The sequence below is a fragment of the Hemiscyllium ocellatum genome (assembly GCF_020745735.1).
Source record: "Hemiscyllium ocellatum isolate sHemOce1 chromosome 27 unlocalized genomic scaffold, sHemOce1.pat.X.cur. SUPER_27_unloc_3, whole genome shotgun sequence".
Taxonomy (NCBI): Eukaryota; Metazoa; Chordata; class Chondrichthyes; order Orectolobiformes; family Hemiscylliidae; genus Hemiscyllium; species Hemiscyllium ocellatum.
The window spans coordinates 1,299,677-1,319,724 of NW_026867498.1; the positions used below are offsets into that span (position 1 = coordinate 1,299,677).

At 44.0% G+C, this 20,048-nt stretch overlaps 1 protein-coding gene across 1 annotated transcript in view; it reads right to left on the bottom strand.

The window, feature by feature from the left end:
- The window catches only part of LOC132808002 (zinc finger protein 850-like), a 28,931-nt gene extending 14,011 nt beyond the window's left edge, over window positions 1-14,920 (bottom strand). Inside the window, exons 1-2 of the mRNA XM_060821891.1 lie at window positions 14,822-14,920; window positions 10,649-12,422 (exon numbers count right to left, since the gene is read on the bottom strand). Of these exons, the coding sequence (XP_060677874.1) occupies window positions 10,649-11,767 (1,119 nt within the window). The 5' untranslated portion in view covers window positions 11,768-12,422; window positions 14,822-14,920. The remainder of the gene's footprint in view (window positions 1-10,648; window positions 12,423-14,821) is intronic.
- Between the last annotated feature and the right edge of the window lie 5,128 nt (window positions 14,921-20,048).

Genomic DNA, 20,048 nt, shown 5'->3' on the forward strand with positions numbered 1-20,048 from the left:
CAGGTCTTAGAAAAGACAGACATAGAGACCTACTAAACTTCCTCCACAAAACTAAATATTAAATTGAGAGAAAAAAAATGCTGTTTGATTATTTTGATAAACTGCGAACAACTCCGGATGGTGCAAATGTCTTGTTAACACAAACAAAAGATACATCATTCCAGTCACTTTATGTGAATAGCTTGATAATTATTTACAATGTGGCGAGAAAATACAAAAAATAACAAAACGCATTGAAGTAGAAGACTATCTGGAGAGGGAGGGAGGAAAGAACAGCAGCAGGTTTCACTTTCCGTAACACAATGCTTTCAACAGACGAGCGCTCCAGTATCCCCATATAAGTTTCCTTTTTTCCCTAGTAAATAGTATATTTAAATTAGACATTAAACCAGCCCACATATACATACTGGGTTTTTATCATAGGATTTTCAGAACAGATTAATCTATCAAATTCTCAACCAAGACCGTTATTTCCTCTTATATGTTCCGACCTCCCCACTAGTGAGGGGAACACAGACTCACCTAATCTCCTCGTCTCCTATCGGTACTTTCCAAAGTTACAAGTCATTACGTTCTTCCCTTTTCCTTTATTCTGAGAAATATTGCAATGTCCTTAGATTCCCATATCCTTAAACACCAATTTACCAATTCATGCTTGTCTTACTTTAATGCCTGTAACTAACTTGTAAGCATATTTATATATTTACGTCCATTTATCCAGTATTCAATTTTCAAAATGTAAAATGCATACAGTTACCAATTTTGAAGACCATTGTGATCACTCAGTTTTAGTTCCCCATTTTAGATCCAAAATTAGTTTTCTTAAGTACTCTGGTCAATCATTACTCAATTAAAATACTTTAGGTCTTAAAATAATCAGAGATGTCTTACAACAATTTGTCAATTCCAGTTTAAAAACTTCTAACGCATGCACAATGGTCGAATCCAAGGTCACAGATAATAACCATGGAAGTTTTTGTTTTTACAACTACCCACTGTTGAACTTAAACTTCAACTGACCTTCACATATTTTGTATGTAAAAAGATAAAAGAAAAAGACAGTTAGACACTCAGTTTAATCATGTTAAGTTTTCATAAAACTCACATTTAAAACAATCCTGGAACTCACGCTTCAGTGAATAAAACTTACTCATTCAATCATCAACAAATATTTATTCAAACCAAACCATAAGGTGTTAATTGTTTTGCTAGCTGTACACACACTCTCCCTCTCTTTCCACAGTCCTTTGTGAATCTCCTTACCCCTAACCCTTATTTCTCGCAATCCTTCTATCCGTCCTTCTCTTTGTTCCTCTTCCCTTTGTCTCCTTCACCTTCCATTTTTCTTTATCTATCTCTGTTTGTTCTGGAACTTCAGTTTGTTATTTTGGTTAAAAGAAAAATTAACTCTGTCTGCAACTTGACCATGAAGTCACTGTCAACATAATACTGGATCCAGGGCACTACATATTTTGGCTCTATATTGTTTTAATTTTAAAAATATCTCAATGTCGCTTACACAACTGTGAATTAAACTCAATGGGCGTTCCTCGTCCAAATAGAAACACACACACACCTGGGAGCCACAGTCTATGGAAAAAAAATCATTATAAACCACAAGCAATTCTCACACCAGTGGCAATGGAAACCAGAGAGAAAAGAAAAAAAAATTGAAAGTCAATGACTGCCAAACCATAAAAAGATATACATTAAAACATATTTACAATTTATTTGGAAATTGTACTTGCTATGAACTGACACACGGAGTACATAAAAGGGAACTTTATAGGTTCAGTAATTATACCAAAGTTCAAAGCTTTTTTTCGTAATGTTTTAAAAACTTTACTCACGCAAAATAGAGTGTCTGAGCTATAGCCGAATCCCATAATACAAATACTCTAATATCTGGACTAGAAATTGCTTCGCTTATAATCCTTATCTGCAGCTTTAATACTATATTTTGAAATTGAATCAACAATTATTAATTTAGAACATTAATTATTAAAATCAGTTTGTATTTCATAACTGATTACTAAATTCCATATTAATTTGGTTGCTTTACTGTCCTGATTCCCACAATACAGACATCCCAAGCTTTTTGGACCCTATCCAATAAAATGCACTCTAAACAAGATTTTTTTATGAAATATTAATTTTGTTTTCCAACGTGTTACCTGGTGTGATAAATTTTGAGCACAATTACCTACTGTCTCTTCTATATTTATAAGAACATTGGAATAGTCGGATGGAAAACTTTTTTTATAATAGAACATAATCAAATCTGCCCTGTCTATCCCCAGCTAACTCTGCAGTCTCAATAGTGGGCAGCGTTAGTAAGTGGCTCTGGAATCGTGCCAATAATTCCCGTAGATAGACGTCCTCATCATCTACTTTCGTTGACAATTTGATTTTACTAAAAACATTTTCCTTTGCTTCCTCTTTTCTCTCTGTCAAATTATCTTTAATTTTTGATTGAAATTCGTCAAAATCAGCAGCTGTAAAAAACAGTTGGTCATCTGCGGGGAACCAGTTTCTGCTCCTCCACAGCTTAAGATTCTTATCCAGATTCTGTATTTTTCTTTGAGCTTCTTTAAATGTATTATTTTTTTCAATAAGTTTCTTAACGTCTTCTAAAACCTTCCCTGTCTGTGTTATTGGGTTTGTCGTTACAGGTGCTGGGTTGGACTCATTATTTTTTAACTCCGGGGGGATGTACACAGACGCTACCAAACAGTTCAAATCCCATTGTGGTGTAAAAGTTACCACAAATTTGGTCTTCCACCCCAGTGACTCATTCGTGTCCTTACTTATCCCCTTGGTAGGGGGTTTGCCCAAGTCAATCACTTGGCGTACTAAAGTATTAGGAGACTCTCGGAGACCCTCTAGTCATTAATGTAACATTCTGAAAAGTCTCCTTAATCTTTTTATAATAAGTTCTTTTTGATTTAAAGCCTGTCCTAAGACTAGGTCTAAAGTTTCTTTCTGTAAAGCTACACAGTCCAATAGCAGTCGACCCGCTAGGGTCATATTCCCACCTAGACTGAGTCTCCACCAGGGAACTCCAGGACATTCTGTCCTGAGGTGGCGCAATTTTGGTGGTCCAAAATTTAATTCCTCCATCTTATTTTCTCTTATCTGACTCTAAGCTTGCCCTCCCTTTGTTTCTGTTTCTATCTTTCTTTGATACTTTCTCCTTTTTCTCACTGTAAGCTGTTGTCAAAAATAAATTTTTCTGCTGTCCACCTTATACTACTTTCAATTAAACATTAAATTTTCTCTCAAAAAATGGGGTTTAACCTTATCAGTTACCAACTAATCTTTTCTCCTTTCTCAATATCTATTAAAATTCTATCCTGAAAGAAAATCACGTTAAGCATTCATAAAATTACAATCAAAAAAAATAGCACACTGAATCAAATGACAAACAACAAGTTTCAAACTTAAAACCATTAACAAACAGATGAATTCAAGCCAGAGCACAAAGTGTTAAACTGCTTGTTAGCTGAGAAGCCTTCTGTTCACACACAGACACACTGATAAAGCTTGCAGCAGTAAAATTCTCTCTCTTTTTGAGATATGACACACAGTTTCTTACTTTCACAGACCCATACAAATTTTCACTCAGAGATTCTTTTTTTAGAGATTTTTATACAAAAAGATTCTTACACACACACAAATTCTCACATACACACAGAGACTACCCTTCTCTCGCAATCAGTTTTACACACACTTCTTATACACACTTAGATCTTCACAAACACAGAAACTCTCTTACTCTCACAGATTTTTACAAACTTAAAAATACTTAAACACACAGATTTTACACACCCAGAGACTCTCTCTCTCTTATAACGAATAGATTTTTTACTCATACATACACATAGTCATTTATATTAGCAGCTTCTGTTCGTTCTTCCTATTCTGGCCGGCCCCTTTATCACATACTTACATAAACATACAAATTCAGATATCCACTTCAATCATCTGACTCTTTTCCCTATTGGGATCCGCTTTCAAAACAGTACGTCTTTAAGAATAGACGTCTGAGCGGAAAAAATCCCTACAAGGAAACGGTTCAGACTAATTCCTACTGTAAGTCTCCTCACTCCCAAGAATTTTTAGTGTACACTTTGCGCATCAAGGTTAGCCACACCCCTCACTTGGAAGAATTTTAAACTGGCGGAGACAAATTCTACGACACTTTCCCTCCTCACTTCTAGGACTTTTACATTTGCACGGCAGAGATAGCTAATCCCCTCACCTAGAAGAATTTTAACGGCGGAGACTCCTCACTTCTAAGAATTTTTAGTGTGCACGACGGGGTCCGCGGTTCCTCTCACCTAGAAGAATTTTAACATCGGAGAGAAATTAACACTAGAAGATTTAAAGTGACTTACCAGCTAAGATTCTGTACCTTTGTGTCCAAATCAATTCAATTTCAAGTTGGTGAGGATTAAAAAGCAGACAAATGTCTAACTCAAAAGTTAACTACTGGAAGCTTTTGATATAACAGGCGCTTCCTCACCTTAAAGTTTCGGCCGAAAAATTTGTCTGCCTCCCAATCTGCCAACCTGTGGTCTCCTCCTCCACTTAGAGGGTCACCATCTGTTAGGACGGAATTCGTCCAAGCGTGTTCTTTTAAGGAGTGAGCACACTTACCCAATTATTTGATAAAAAGCAGGTACGTTTATTTAGCAGCAGAAACTTAGCTGTTACAGCGAAGCACGAAAGATCGAATGGTTCGCTGGAGAAAATGTACAAGTTCTGAAAATCTATCGATAAGCTCCATTAGTTATATTATTTTCTAATCTCAATTCATGCAACGTGATCTTTCACAAACAAAAGCCTTCTTCAAAATGGTATAATTTGCAAACAAAGGTTCTATGTATTCTGGAAACATTTTTACAAAGGCTTTACATATATTAGGAACATTCTGTATCATGGACACAAAGAATTACTATGATTGAGACATTTTTCCTAGTCTTTTTATCACATAGTTTACCTTAATCTAATCACTTAGTTTAGCAGGCAAAATTGACCTTGCTGATGTTCTTTCATTTGAACATCAGCTTTGTTAGTTGTTATGGCAATAATCCCAGAATTAAAAATTACTTTGGTCTTCATTTTAAACTATAGGTTCACAGCGCCCCCAATGTCCTAAGAAGTAACTACATCTCTGTCCTCTCATGGGCTTCTATAATATCCTAACATCCCTTCATCAGGGAAGTGTGTGTGAGAGCATGTGTGCCTGCTTGATAAAGTGAGATTGTGATGGAGTATGAACTTGCGAGAGGGTGTGTGTGTTGAGAGGGTGGTGTATGTGTATGTCTGAGAGAGAGTGTGTGTGTGTATGAGAGGGGTACGGATATCAGTGAGGAGTTGCATTTTGCTAAAATAAAGGAGGGCAAGACTTGAGCAGGTAATGGTAGGGCCCGAGTCGTGTTGTGGAACAAAGACCTGGAGGTGTTCAGGTTCATTGTTCGTGGCAGTTACATCACTGGTAGATCAGGGGGGTGAAGAAGGTGTTCAGCACACTTGCCTTCATTGTTCCCATGCTGAGTACAGGCGTTGGGACATCATGTTGGAGATGCACACAGAAAGTACATTATTCAGACGGTGATAAGTGTCTGGAACGCATTGCCAGCAGAGGTAGTAGAGGCAGGGACGGTAGATTCATTTAAGGTGCATCTGGACAGATGCATGAGTCATTGGAGAACAGATGGATACAGATTCAGGAATTGTGCAATAGGTTTAGACAGGGGATTTGGATCAGCTCAGGTTTGGAGGGCTGGAGGGCCTATTGCTGGGTTGTAAATTTTCTTTGTTCTATGTTGAGGTTGTACAGGATGTTGGTGAGGCCATTTTTCTGGAGTCCTGAGTACACCTGTGGCCGCCCTGTAATAGGAAGAATAGTATTAGCGGCCGGACCAATGAGGAGCACTGGAACACCGGAGGGAGTCTGGTCCTCCTACCATTCAGAGCAGCCCTATTGTCTGAATCCGAGATGTCGATTTTCCTGCTCTTCGGATGCTGCCTGAACAGCTGTGCTTTTCCAGCACGACTTCAATCTTGACCCATGAGCTTCTGAAGCTGCTGCTGCTCCTCCCTCTTTGAATGAAGTTTGAGATTCATCCAAGACTGTAATTTCCTTCGTCTGTCCAACAGCACACACTACTCTCACTCCCTTTTCTATTTCTTTTATTTTCTTGCTGGGATCCAATTGTTCGAGTAAAAAATGAGGTCTGCAGATGCTGGAGATCACAGCTGAAAATGTGTTGCTGGTTAAAGCACAGCAGGTTAGGCAGCATCTCAGAAATAGGAAATTCGACGTTTCGAGCATAAGCCCTTTTTCAGGAAACATCCTGATGAAGGGCTTATGCTCAACGTCGAATTTCCTATTCCTGAGATGCTGCCTAACCTGCTGTGCTTTAACCAGCAACACATTTTCAGCTGGGATCCAATTGTTGACTTGCAGCAACTGAAAAGAAAGGGAGTGAATCCAGAAAGAGGCCAGACTCTGGAAAAGCTGGTCCAGGTCTGTGCCTCAAACATGTGGCAAGTGCAGTACCACAGTGTGAAGTTAGTCTTTGCTGTGGAAAAAAAAAGCAGAAATGAGGTGTATTGTTTAAATGGTGATATATTGGAAAGTGGAGAAAGTGAGGACTGCTAATGCTGGAGATCAGAGTCAAAAAGTGCAGTGCTGAAAAAGCACAGCAGGTCAGGCAGCATCCAAGGAGTAGGAAAGTTGACCTATCGGCACAAGCCCTTCATCTGGAATGATGTGGTTTAGGGTGAGAGGGGAAAGATATAAAAGAGACCTAAGGGGCAGTCTTTTCACACACAGGGTGGTACATGTATGGAACGGCCAGACAGAATGCAAAAGGAATAAAATCTTAAGCCACAGGAAAAAATGTGATTCTATCCTTTTTTTTTCCGATTTGCATTTGGACGCTTAAAAACATCAGTAATAACGGCATCTCCGCAGAGCATACTGCGCATGCTCCTCGGTGTCAGTAATGCATAACGTATATTTGCTGGTGTCAGCAAATCACTGCGCATGCTTCTTGCTGTCCGCCGAAAAGGCGCGCGAACTACTTTTGACGAACCAATAGAATGCCAAGGAGGACCAGAAGAAGACCGGTCCTCCTGCCAATCAGAACCCCCCATATTGTCTGAATGCGGAAGGTGCACCATGAGTTTCTGAACCTGCTGTTGATTCTCTGCCTCTGAATGAAGATTCACCTTCACGCCGGACTGCAACTTCCCTCCTTTGTCCCACTTCTGTGAGTACGGCACTCTCTTTTGCCACTACCATTTTTCCATTTATTTTTAATGCTGGGCTCAAGGGCCGTGGGTTTTACTCCCTCAATCCAAAGATGTGCAGGTTAGGTGAATTCCCCATTGTAATCAGGGATGTGTAGGTTAGGTGCATTACTCAGAAGTAAGTGTAGAGTCATAGGGAAATGGGTCTGAATGGGTTGCTCTTCGGAGAGTTGGTGTGGACTGGTTGGTCCGAAAGGCCTCTTCCCACACTGCAGGGATTCTATAAATTATTGACTTGTAGCGACTGAAAGGAAAAGTTTTTTTTCCCCAGGAAATCCTTTTCAGCTTTCAGGCTTTTCCAGCTCCAATTAACATGAAGGAAAGGTCAAGCTCAGTGGGAAAAGGCTGAGTAATAGCATATCTTGGCTCTCACCCAAGTATTCTCCAAAGAAAACCATACATCTGGATGGGGATATGAATAGGAAGCATTCAGAGGGATATGGGCCAAATGCTGGCAAATGGGTCACTAGATTAATTTAGGATATCTGGCTGGCCTGGACTGAAGAGTTTGTTTCTGTGTACTCATTACACACGCCCCTCTTCTAGGTGTTCCCTATACCAGCTGTTATTTTCATGAAATAATCTGACAATTGTTGACTTCCATCAACCTCTTCCATCCGGAGAAATTTCCTCTCTCTGCAAAGTGTGGTTCACGTTGGCAAGTTCAATCCTCCTCCGGTCCTCAGGAACACACTATAATGCGCAACGTTCTCAATGCCTGTTTAACGTTCAGTGGGGAAACTACTTTCAGTCCAACAGTTCGACAGAATTCCTCCGAAATGTTTTTGGCAAATGCACTGCTCCCACGAAAGCTCGTGGACCCACAGTTAAAATGCTTTTAACAGCCTGTTTTTATGTTAATTTCCCCGCCTTCCCAGGATGCAGAATTTCTCTCACCAGAAATTGCTTGCCCTGAAAAAAATCCAGCAGGAAGATGATTATGGCGCTCAGTAAAAATGTCTCATGGGTCACCCAAGATTAGAAATGGAACAATATCTCTTTTCAAAGAAACTGTTTTGTTTGCCCTTTCAAACCTCCTCAAATTTAAGATGTTCCATTGTAGCATTTAATTATGATCCATTAAAAGCAATATCCAGTCTCATCTGAGGGAGGAACTGACTCAACAAGTGAAATAACTTTTCAGTCTGCTCTTTAGATGTGACATCCTCTCCCTCTCTCTGATGCAACAGGATTACCAGAGCTGGAAGTACCACTCTCGGAATACAGTTGCTGATCGACAGTTTACTTCGACTGCTTAACATAAGGATTTAAAAGCTGCTAGCCCGATCTCGCGCAAAGCACAAAAAACAAACTGTTCACCCGTGCCTGCGCAGAGGAGAAATTTCACTTGGAATAGATCACAAAATAAGAACTGTTACCAGTCCCACAACTCATGTGTATCCCATGGACAAAGTTAAAAATCGCACAACACCAGGCTATAATCCAACAGGTTTGTTTGGAAGCACTAGCTTTCGGAGCGCCGCTCCTTCATCAGGTGGCTGTGGAGAATGAGATCATGATCACAATTTATATCGAAAGGATTCTAGTGTCATGGAAATGTGACACATCAAACAATTTTAGATTAAATCTTTCACCTTTAGAATGGGTTTCTGTTCTTTAGCATGTTAATCCCAGAACTTGTTTTTTGTTACCTACTCAAGAATGTCATTCAAATGCAGAGCTTTTCTGACAATAAGTGTGAATTCTGACTGCACCCGAATGTTGAGTCAGACTGACGTTTTGCTTAGAGAAAAACTCTACATTTAAATGTCATTTTTGAGAAGGTAATTTATAGATTAGAGTGTAAAGGTTCGGGTGGATTGGCTGTGGTAAATTACCCATAGTGACCCTAGATGTGCAATTTAGGGTTTTTTTAGATTAGATTAGATTAGACTTACAGTGTGGAAACAGGCCCTTCGGCCCAACAAGTCCACACCGACCCGCCGAAGCGCAACCCACCCATACCCCTACCCCTACATTTACCCCTTACCTAACACTACGGGCAATTTAGCATGGCCAATTCACCTGACCCGCACATCTTTGGACTGTGGGAGGAAACCGGAGCACCCGGAGGAAACCCACGCAGACACGGGAGAACGTGCAAACTCCACACAGTCAGTCGCCTGAGTCGGGAATTGAACCCGGGTCTACAGGCGCTGTGAGGCAGCAGTGCTAACCACTGTGCCACCGTGCCGCCCTCATGGTTGATGGGCCATGGGATGGATGTGGGCGAGATGCTCTTCGAAGGGCTAGCATGGAATAAATGGGCTGAATGGCCTGCTCCCACATTGTTGGCATTCTATGACTCACCCCACAAAGGAGCATTTTATCTGCATCAATCCTGTCAAGCCCCTTTCAGAATTCTACTGCTTTCAATAAGGCCACTTCAATAAGATCCCATTTGTCTGCATTTGGCCCATGTCCCTCTATTCATGTACTCATCCAAATGTCATTTAAAATTTGTAACTTCATCTGCATCTACCACATCCTCATCCAACTTCATTCCACGTGAAAACTGCCTTCTGTCAAAACCTTGCCGCTCAGGTTCCTTTTAAATCTCTCTCCTCTCACTTTAAAGAAATGTGCCCCCTAGTCTTGAGCTCCCCTACGCTAAGGAAGAGCCCTTACCTCCACTCCCCATGATTTTATCAATCTCAATGATGACACCCCTTAATTTCCTGTGCTCCAGTGAATAAAGTCCCAGCTTCTCCTGATAACTCAAACCCTCCCTCCAGTCTTGGCAACATCCTGGTAAATCTTTACTCAACCCTCTCGAATAGAATTCTCACATTCTGCACTCCTGAAACATTTACAATTTCTAACGATACTGGCTGCTCATTCACTGATCCAACTGATAAGCGACATGGGAAGCTTAGTGCAGGAGGCTGAAAGGAATGAGTAGCTTTAAAACCAAAACCTCTTGGAGCTCAAAGCCTTCAATGAGAGTCTGAGCTCGGCGTTAAGTTCACTTCACCTTTATTGTGACCCAACTTTGTTAAAGCTTCAAATCCCCCTCAGCAAAAAGGCAGAGAAAAAGTAGCTGCTTTTTAAACAGCTCAAGATCAAAGCACACTCACTCACGCTTATACACCCACCCAACCTCACTGTCTTCACTATTGGTCAGCACCGAGATGTCCCTTTCTAATTGGATCCTTGGTATAGCCGTAACCCGGAGGAAGCATTGCCTCACTGAGCAATTTCAACCCATACCCTGTATAGCGCCATCTGCTGCAGCGGGATTCAAACCCAGGTGTCCCGGGAGCTGGGCTGATTGTCATTATTCACTGGACTTTCAGCCTTCACTCCTTCAATCCCCCTGCGATGGAATGTGAACTCGCTGGTGCCTCCGGAGGTGGGAGGAGCTGATGAAGGCCTTCCCACACTTGGGGCAGGGGAATGGCCTCTCGCCAGTGTGGACCCGCTGGTGGGTCAGCCTGTCGGAGGAATTGCTGAAGGCCTTCCCGCACTCGGGGCAGCTGAAGGGCCTCTCCCCCGTGTGGACCCGCTGGTGCCTCAGCAGGTGGGAGGAGCGGGTAAAGGCCTTCCCGCACTCAGGACAGCTGAAGGGCCTCTCCCCCGTGTGGACCCTCCGGTGAGTCAGCAGGGCGGAGGAATTGCTGAAGGCCTTCCTGCACTCGGGGCAGCTGAAGGGCCTCTCCCCTGTGTGGACCCGCTGGTGCCTCAGCAGGTTGGGGGAATTGCTGAAGGCCTTCCCGCACTCGGGGCAGCTGAAGGGCCTCTCCCCCGTGTGGACCCGCTGGTGGCTCAGCAGGGCAGAGGAATTGCTGAAGGCCTTCCTGCACTCGGGGCAGCTGTAGGGCCTCTCCCCCGTGTGGATCCGCTGGTGCCTCAGCAGAGAGGAGGAATTGCTGAAGGCCTTCCTGCAGTCTGGGCACCTGAACGGCCTCTCCCCTGTGTGGACACACTGGTGGTTTAGCAGTCCAGAGACCTGGATAAAGGCCTTCCTGCACTCGGGGCAGCTGAAGGGCCTCTCCCCAGTGTGGGCCCGCTGGTGCCTCAGCAGAGAGGAGGAATCCCTGAAGGCTTTTCCGCACTTAGGGCAGCTGAAGGGCCTCTCCCCCGTGTGGACCCGCTGGTGCCTCAGCAGAGAGGAGGAATTGCTGAAGCCCTTCATGCACTCGGGACAGCTGAAGGACCTCTCCCCTGTGTGGACCCACTGGTGGTTTTGCAGTCCAGAGACCTGGGTAAAGGCCTTCCCGCACTCGGGGCAGCTGTAGGGCGTCTCCCGCGTGTGGATCCGCTGGTGGGTCAGCAGGGTGGAGGAATATCTGAAGGCCTCCCCACAGACTGGGCAGGTGAATGGCCTCTGCCCGGTGTGACTACGCCGATGAATCTCCAGGGAAGATGGAAAACGGAAGCCTTTCCCGCAGTCACCACACTTCCATGGTTTCTCCAAGAGGTGGGATTCCTCGCGTTTCTCCATGGCCGAAGTGTGGAGCCACTCCCTGCTGTGAATTCCTCTTTCCAGGCTGTATAGTTATTTTAGGCTCCACACTCAGTGCACTGCAATGGTAGGGTCTCTCATCCAGTCCCGCTGATGCTGAAAACGTACTTAGACAGGAACCAAAAAGCTTTGCTCCTTCTCACAGAATCATCGATGAAAACCGTTGCGGTCCCGATGGATTGAGTGACTGTCAGACATTGACGTCAAAGTGAGGACTGCAGACACTGGAGAGTCAGTATTGAAAAGTGTGGCGCTGGAAAAGCACAGCAGGTGAGGCTGCATCCGAGAAGTAGGAGAGTCAACGTTTCGGGCTTAAGCCCTTCATCTGTTGATGTTGAAACTTCCGCCTTCAGATTTTCAAATACAGTAGCGCCTCGACTTATGAACTTAATCCGAAAAGTTCGCGAACTGAATTAACTTTTCCCATTGTTCGGATAGCGTAAGAATGGTTGGATGGCTGTTCACAGCGCACACGCCAAAGACGAACTGAATGAGATCACGCGGGGCCCGAGAGCTTTTGTGTTCGTACCTTCAATTTCGTACGTACGTTGAAGCAAAATTTTACGTACGCTCCTGTTCGTAAACCGATTTGTACATGAACGGGTTTGTTCGTATGTCGAGGCGCTACTGTGCTCTGTAAAAAGAGATTACAAAGGTCATTAGTGCAGGGTAGAAATTCAGAACAAGCAATTCTACTTTCTGTGGAATATTCTTTTCTTTTGTTATTCCACAAAATTGAAAGCACCATCCCACTCTCTCTCCCCCTCTGTTCTCACTCGGCTCGAACTAATTCTCCTGAAGGTGCTGATTCAGGATCTTACAGGGACAGAAAAGCAAAAACATCAAGACTGCCGTCTCTCTGAACTTTGGATACCTCCACCTGAAAGCTAATATCTTTCACAACACTGGGATACTGCTGAGAGTGAGCAGGTCTGATTTTGGGAAGCAAAAAGAAAGTGTCAATTCAGGGTGAACCTGCCACGCAGCTTCTTGAGGAAGGACCAGACACAAAATGGTTAACGACCCCAGGAAGGTGGGAGCAAAATGAGACGTCAAGGCATTAACATTGAAAGTAGAGAGAAAATGAACCTCCTGACTCTGGCAAATGCCAGAGTCATAGAGATACACAGCACAGAAACAGACCCTTCTGTCCAACACAATTGTACTGACCAGATATCCTAAATTAATCTAGTCCCATTTGCTGGCATGTGGCCCATAGCTGGGATCATCCCCACCCCCTGTCCTGAGACCTTGATGCCTCCAAGCTGACCCTTGAAGGTTTCGTTTGTCCTCCATTCTTTCCCAGTTGTCTTTTGTAGGTTTTGAAAACTCTCCCAATCCTCTGAGTTTAGGATTTGGGAAGTTATGTTGTGGCTGTACAGGACATTGGTTAGGCCACATTTGGAATATTGTGTGCAATTCTGGTTTCCTTACTATCAGTAAGATGTTGTGAAACTTGAAAGGGTTCAGAAAAATTTACAAGGATGTTGCCAGGGTTGGAGGATTTGTTCTATTTGGAGGCTAGGGCTGTTTTCCCTGGAGCGTTGGAGACTAAGGAGTAACCTTATAGAGGTTTACAAAATTATGAAGGGCATGAATAGGATAAAGAGCCAAGGTCTTTTCCCAGGAGGGGGTGGGTCCAGAACTAGAGGGCATAGGTTTAGAGTGAGGGGAGAAAGATACAGAAGAAATCTGAGGAGCAACCTTTTCACACTGAGGGTGGGACATGTTTGGAATGAGCTGTCGGAGGTGGAGGTTAGTACAATTGCAATATTTAAAAGGCATCTGGATGGGTACATGAATGGGAAGGATTTTGAGGGATGTGCGCCAGGTGCTGACAGGTGGGACCAGATTGTTGGTTGAGTTGGATGAGTTGGACCAAAGGGTCTGTTTCCATGTTGTATATCTCTATGACAGGTTGGACTAAAGGGTCTGTTTCTGTGCTGTATGACTCTGGAACCATTCTATACTGGTCTTAAACCATGTTCTCGCCTTCCCCCACAAACATCCACTTCTTTGTTCAAAAATCAGATGACCTCAGCCTTGAATATACTCAATGACACCCTAACTGCAGGAAGACATCCCACTTGTGAACTCAATTCCTCTTGCTAATATAACACGTGCCTTGCCAATTGCTTCCTACATCTGTCTGACAACTGGCAGTGACTGGAGTAGGAGGACACTGAGGCCTCTTTGCCCATCCACACATCAGTCTAGATGAAGGGCTCGTGCCCAAAACGTCAACACTCCTGCTCCTGAGATGCTGCCTGACCTACCGTGCTCTTCCAGTACCACAATGTTTGAGCCTGATCTCCAGCATCTGCAGTTCTCACTTTCTCCACATTCAAATACATCTCCATTTAAACAATGCACCTCCTTTCTGTTTTTCTTTGCCACAGCCAAAGCTATAATTTCATATCGTGGTCCTGTGTTTGCCAATTGTGGTCCTCTCTATATCGGGGAGAGCGAGCGCAAACTTGGGGAACGGTTCACTGAGCATCACAGCTGGGTCCACAGAGCCGACCAGACCTCCCAGTCACCACCCATTACAATTCCCTTTTCTGACATGACCATCTTTGGCCTCCTCCATTGCCACAACGAACCTAACTGCAAATTGAAGGGACCACACCTCATCTTCCAGGCAGCCTACAGCCTGAAGGACTCAACGTTGAGTTTTCCAATTTCAAAAAAACCTCCCTCCTTGTTCTTTGCCAGCAACCCCATGCATTCCTCCCATTGACCAACCAGGTCGTAGCCTCTACCTGTCTTGACCCATCTCCATTTCACTCCCACCCCCTTCATCTGCAGCTTCTCCAGCCAGTCCCAGCCCCAGCCCCGAGGAAGGGTTACACCTGAAACGGCGACTTCTCCACCTCCTGTCTATTTTGCAAATTGAGACACAGACCTGGACCAGCGTTTCCAGAGTCTGTCCCCTTCCGGATTCACACTCTTTTCTTTCAGTTGCTGCAAGTCAACAACTGAACCCCAGAATGAAAAATACATGGAATGGGAGCAAAATAGTGCCGTACTCACAGATCTGGGACAGAGGAAGGAATGTGCAGTCTGGGTAAAGCTCTATCTTTATTCAGAGAGAGAGGATCAGGAGCTGCAGCTTCAGAAGCTCATGGTCCGACTTCCGCATTCAGACAATGGGCTGACTCTGATTGACAGAAGGACCAGGCTCCTTCCGGTCCTCCAAGGTTGCGTATTGGTCCATCAAAAGAAGGTTTCGCGCCTTTTTTGCGTACAGCGATGAGCATGCTCAGTGTTTTGCTGACACTGGTAAGCATGCGCACTGCGTTGCTGACACTGGCAAACATGCGCAGTATGCTCTATGGGGATGGTGTTCCTGACAGATTTTAAGTGTCCAAATGCCAACGGGATGAAAAGATAGAGCCACAATTGTTTGGAATGAACTGTCAGATGTGGTGGGGGCTGGTACAATCACATCATCTGGATGGGGATATGAATAGGAAAGATTCAGAGGGATAAGAGGCGACATGCTGGCATCTGGTCGACGTAGACTGAAGGGTTTGTTTCTGTGCTCTACAGCTCTGTGACTCTATTTTCCATACTATCTAAAAATAAAGAGCATGAAAGCATGGGAAGTGTTAGAGCATGGAGACCATTTCCAGTTCATAGAGTCATAGAGAGATGTACAGCATGGAAACACACCCTTTGGTCCAACCCATCCATGCCGACCAGATATCCCCATCCAATCTAGTCTCACTTGCCAGCACCCGGCCCATATCCCTCCAACCCCTTCGTATTCATATACCCATCCAAATGCCTCTTAAATGTTGCAATTGTACCAGCCTCCACCACTTCCTCTGGCAGCTCATTCCATACATGTACCACTCTCTGCATGAAAATGTTGCCCCTGAGGTCTCTTTAATATTTTTCCCCTCTCACCCTAAACCTATGCCCTCTGGTTCTGGACTCCCCAGGGAAAAGACATTGCCTATTTATCCTATCCATGCCCCTCATAATTTTGTAAACCTCTATAAGGTCACCCCCCCCCCCCCCCGCCACAAGCCTCTGACGCACCAGTGAATCAGCCCCAGCCTGTCCCTATATCTCAAATCCTCCAACACTGGCAACATCCTTGTAAATCTTTTCCGAAGCCTTTCACATTTCACAACATCTTTCCGATAGGAAGGAGACCAGAATTGCATGCAATATTCCAACAGTGGCCTAAGCAATGCCCTGTACAACTGCAACATGACCTCCCAACTACTGTACTCAATACTCTGACCAATAAAGGAAAGCATACCAATCGTCTTCTTCACTATCTTATCTACCTGTGACTCCACTTTCAAGGAGCTATGAACCTGCACTCCAAGGTCTCTTTGTTCAGCTACACTCCCTAGGACCTCACCATCAAGTGTATAAGTCCTGCTAAGATTTGCTTTCCCAAAATGCAGCACCTCGCATTTATCTGAATTAAACTCCATCTGCCACTTCTCAGCCCATTGGCCCATCTGGTCCAGATCCTGTTGTAATCTGAGGTAACTCTCTTCGCTGTCCACTACAGTTGCAAAGGATAGTGGAACACTCTTACACCAATTAGCAGAGTAAGGTTGAGGCTGAAAGGTCACTATGGCAAGATGAGATAACACAGTTAGTAAAGTTAGCCTCATCTGCTAACTATCATTATTGGGACAATAAATATTTGGGACATGACATTAAATATCTAATTGTTAGTGAGTAGAGTCAGTCTGCTTGAAACTACTGACAATAAATATCTAATCATGACATTAGGAAAATATTAAGTAGGGTCTAGAATGAAAGACCGTTGTTGCAAAAGCTGACATTAAATCTCTAACCGAGACATTGGAATAACATGAAGTAGAATGTACAACTAAAGAGATAATGGGAACTAACATCACTGGCTTATTGTGTAGCTAGACTGAGGTACGTTGATAAATATAGTTGGACATGCTGATAAGCTAACACAAACATGATTAAAAAAAGATATTTTAAAACTGCAGACCCTGAGGTTTGTGGGCATTCGAGAATCTGCTTTTCGAGTGTCACGGTCTTTTTGTTTGCAAATAAACGACCTACTTCTTGAAGAACTCTCTGCGTCTCCTGGTCGTTCTCTGCATTTTATCCACGACAACAGTCGGAACCAATTTCATGGTAATAGGAGAGAAAGACTGGGGGGGACAGAGGGTGGGGTGAGAGAAAGACTGGGGGGAGGCAAAGGTTGGAGTGAGAGAAAGACTGGGAGGGACAATGGTGGTGTGATTTTTAACTTCGTACACCCCAGTCCAACACCGGCATCTCCAAATCGGGGACATAGTTCTTTGAAAGTTGCATCATTGCTGGACAGGGTGGTGAAGGAGGCGTTTGGCACACTTGCCTTCATTGTTCACACCGTTCAGTGTAGGAGTTGGGACATCACATTGAGGTTGTACAGGATATTGGTGAGACCACGTGTAGAGTACTGAGTACACTTCTGGTCGCCCTATCGACGACCACAAGTTGACTGGTGACCTTATTTCGATTTATAAAGTCATGGGGCGTGTAGGAAAGGTAAATATCACAGGGGGGAAGAAAGGGTGGATCTCCCCTTTTTTTACTTCTCTTGGCACTTGGACACAAATTCTGTCAGGAACAGCAGCATCACCAGAGAGCATACTGCGCGTGCTCCTCGCCGCACGCATCGCGACTTTCTTTTGGTGGGCCAATTGGAAGCCCTGGAGGACCGGAAGGATATAGGTCCTCCTGCCAATCAGAGCCTTCCTGTTGTCTGAATGCAGAAGTTGGAACACGAGCTTCGGAAGGTGCTGCTCCTCTCTGAATGAAGATTGAGTTTGTTCCAGACTGCAACCTCCTTACTCCGCCAGTACACCGCTCTCTTCTCAACTCCTTTTTCATTTTTTTTTCATTTTGGGCTTCAATTTTTGACTTGCACCAACCGAACGGAAAGGGAAATGAATCCACGAAGTGGGACAGAATCCAGAAAAGGTTTTCATAAACAGAGAGTGGTTCATGTATGGAATGAATGTCCAGAGGAAGTGGTGGATGCACGAACAGATGCAACCTTTAAAAGACATTTGGATAAGTACATGAATAGGGAAGGTGCGGGGGGATATGGGCCAAACATTGGCAAGTGGCACTGAAACATAGTCAGCATGGAATAGTAGGGCTGAAGGGTCCGTTTCTGTGCTGTCCAACTAACTGTTCTGTCGTGGTCTTAAAACTTTCTTGCCTTCCACTTTAAACGTGGTTATTGAACCTGCATCCAACACATTAACCACTGTCAACAAAAAAGAAAACCTCATCCACACAACATAAAAATCCACACGCTGTTGTTCAAAAAACAGATGAACTCAGCCTTGGATATATTCAATGACCCCCTAACTGCAGGATGACATTCCCACTGCTAATCCCAGTTCATCTTCCGAATATACCACTTGCCTTGCTGATTGCTTGTGCATCTGTCTGATGACTGGTGTAGAAGGACGCTGAGGCCCCTTTGTACATCCATGCATCATTCCTGATGAAGGGCTCGGGCCTGAAATGTCGACTCTCCCACTCCTCCGATACTGCCTGTTCTGCTGTGCTTTTTCAGCCCCACACTTTTAGACTCTGATTCCAGCATCTGCAGGTCTCACTTTCTGCACATCGCACGCTGAGGGTTAACCTTTATAAGGGGCAAGGTCTTTCCCCAGGGTAGGAGAGTCCAGAACCAAAGTGGCATAGATTTTAGGTGAGTGGGGAAAGGGACATGAGGGACAACCTTTTCACACAGAGGGTGGTGCATGTATGGAACGAACTGCCAGAGGAAGTGGTGGAGGCTGGAACAGGTACAACATTTAAAACCCATCTTGATGGGTACATGAATAGGAAGAGATTAGAGGGATATATGGGCAAATGAGACAAGGTTAATTTAGGATATTTGGTCAGCATGGACGTGTTTGGCTGGAGGGTCTGTTTCTGTGCTGTTATCCGGGAATTGTCTCTGGTGAATGCAGAAGTCTGGTTGGACTTTCAGAGCAGCTTTCCAAGATGGGTTGCCCTTACTGGGAGCAAAAGAAGTTACAATGAAGTATTTCGTTTGTGAGACAGCAACTGAGTGAGTGAGTACATCTGGGAGTTTGGTGGAAAGTGGGAATTTATTGCACTGTGGGGATGAAGCCCTACCCTACCCTACCCAGGATGAGACCAGGCCTTGAGTTGAGGAGAGTAGATTTAGGACAGAGATAAGGAGGAACTGCTTTTCCCAGAGAGTAGTCAATCTATGGAATTCCCTGCCCAAGGAAGCAGTAGAGGCATCTTCATTAAGAATATTCAAAACACAGTGGAATGGGTATTTGCATGGTATGGGAATTAAGGGTAGTTGGGACAATGCAGGGAGGAGGATCTCAGATGACGCATATATCAGTCATGATCATAATGAACGGTGGAGCAGGTTCGATGGGCCAAATGGCCAACTACTACTTCTTTTACTATGAAACTCTAACCCTGCATTTCCCATGGCTACCCCATCTAACCTTCACATGCCTGTACATTATGGACAATTTAGCATGGCCAATCCAAATCAAGGCCGGTGAGCAATATAGTGATGTGGAAAATGATCAGAGAACAATAGAAAGGGACAAGGTGAGTAAATGTACCAGCAATCAAAACCGGATTCTGAAGATCACAAAACGTGAAAATAAAAACGATGTATCTGAATGTGTGGTGCATTGTAACAAAATTGACTGCACACATTGAAGAGAATAATTATGATCTGAGACTCCTTACAGAGGCATGGCTTCAGGATGACAAGGATTGCATCCTGAATATCAAGGTGATAGTCAAATGGGAAGCGAGGTGAAGGTAGAGGCTTGGCGCTGCTCATCAAAGCACTGATCACAGGGAAGTCTAGTGTTAGCTTGGATTCAGGTCCTGATTTATCTGTCCTCTGATGTCCCTGTACCCACAGAGTAAGATATTGGTCTGTTCTGCTCTGCTGGATTTCTGCTGAAGCTTTGACCCCCCACCCCTACACCTTCTGGAACAATAAAACATTCAGTCAATTCAGACCCAAGCCACAATCCCCAGCCTGTCAACCATCCAGACACACAGTGTAGTCCGAGCTGGGACTTATGATTTATAACAGCTATGATTTATAACAATATTTATGCCAGCAGAATTAAAGCATCTGTTATCAAGTAGACATCGGGATATACAGCACGCAATAGACTTTACTCTGTCTCATTCACACACATAAACATGTACATCCATGGGGGTGAATTTGTATTTGCAG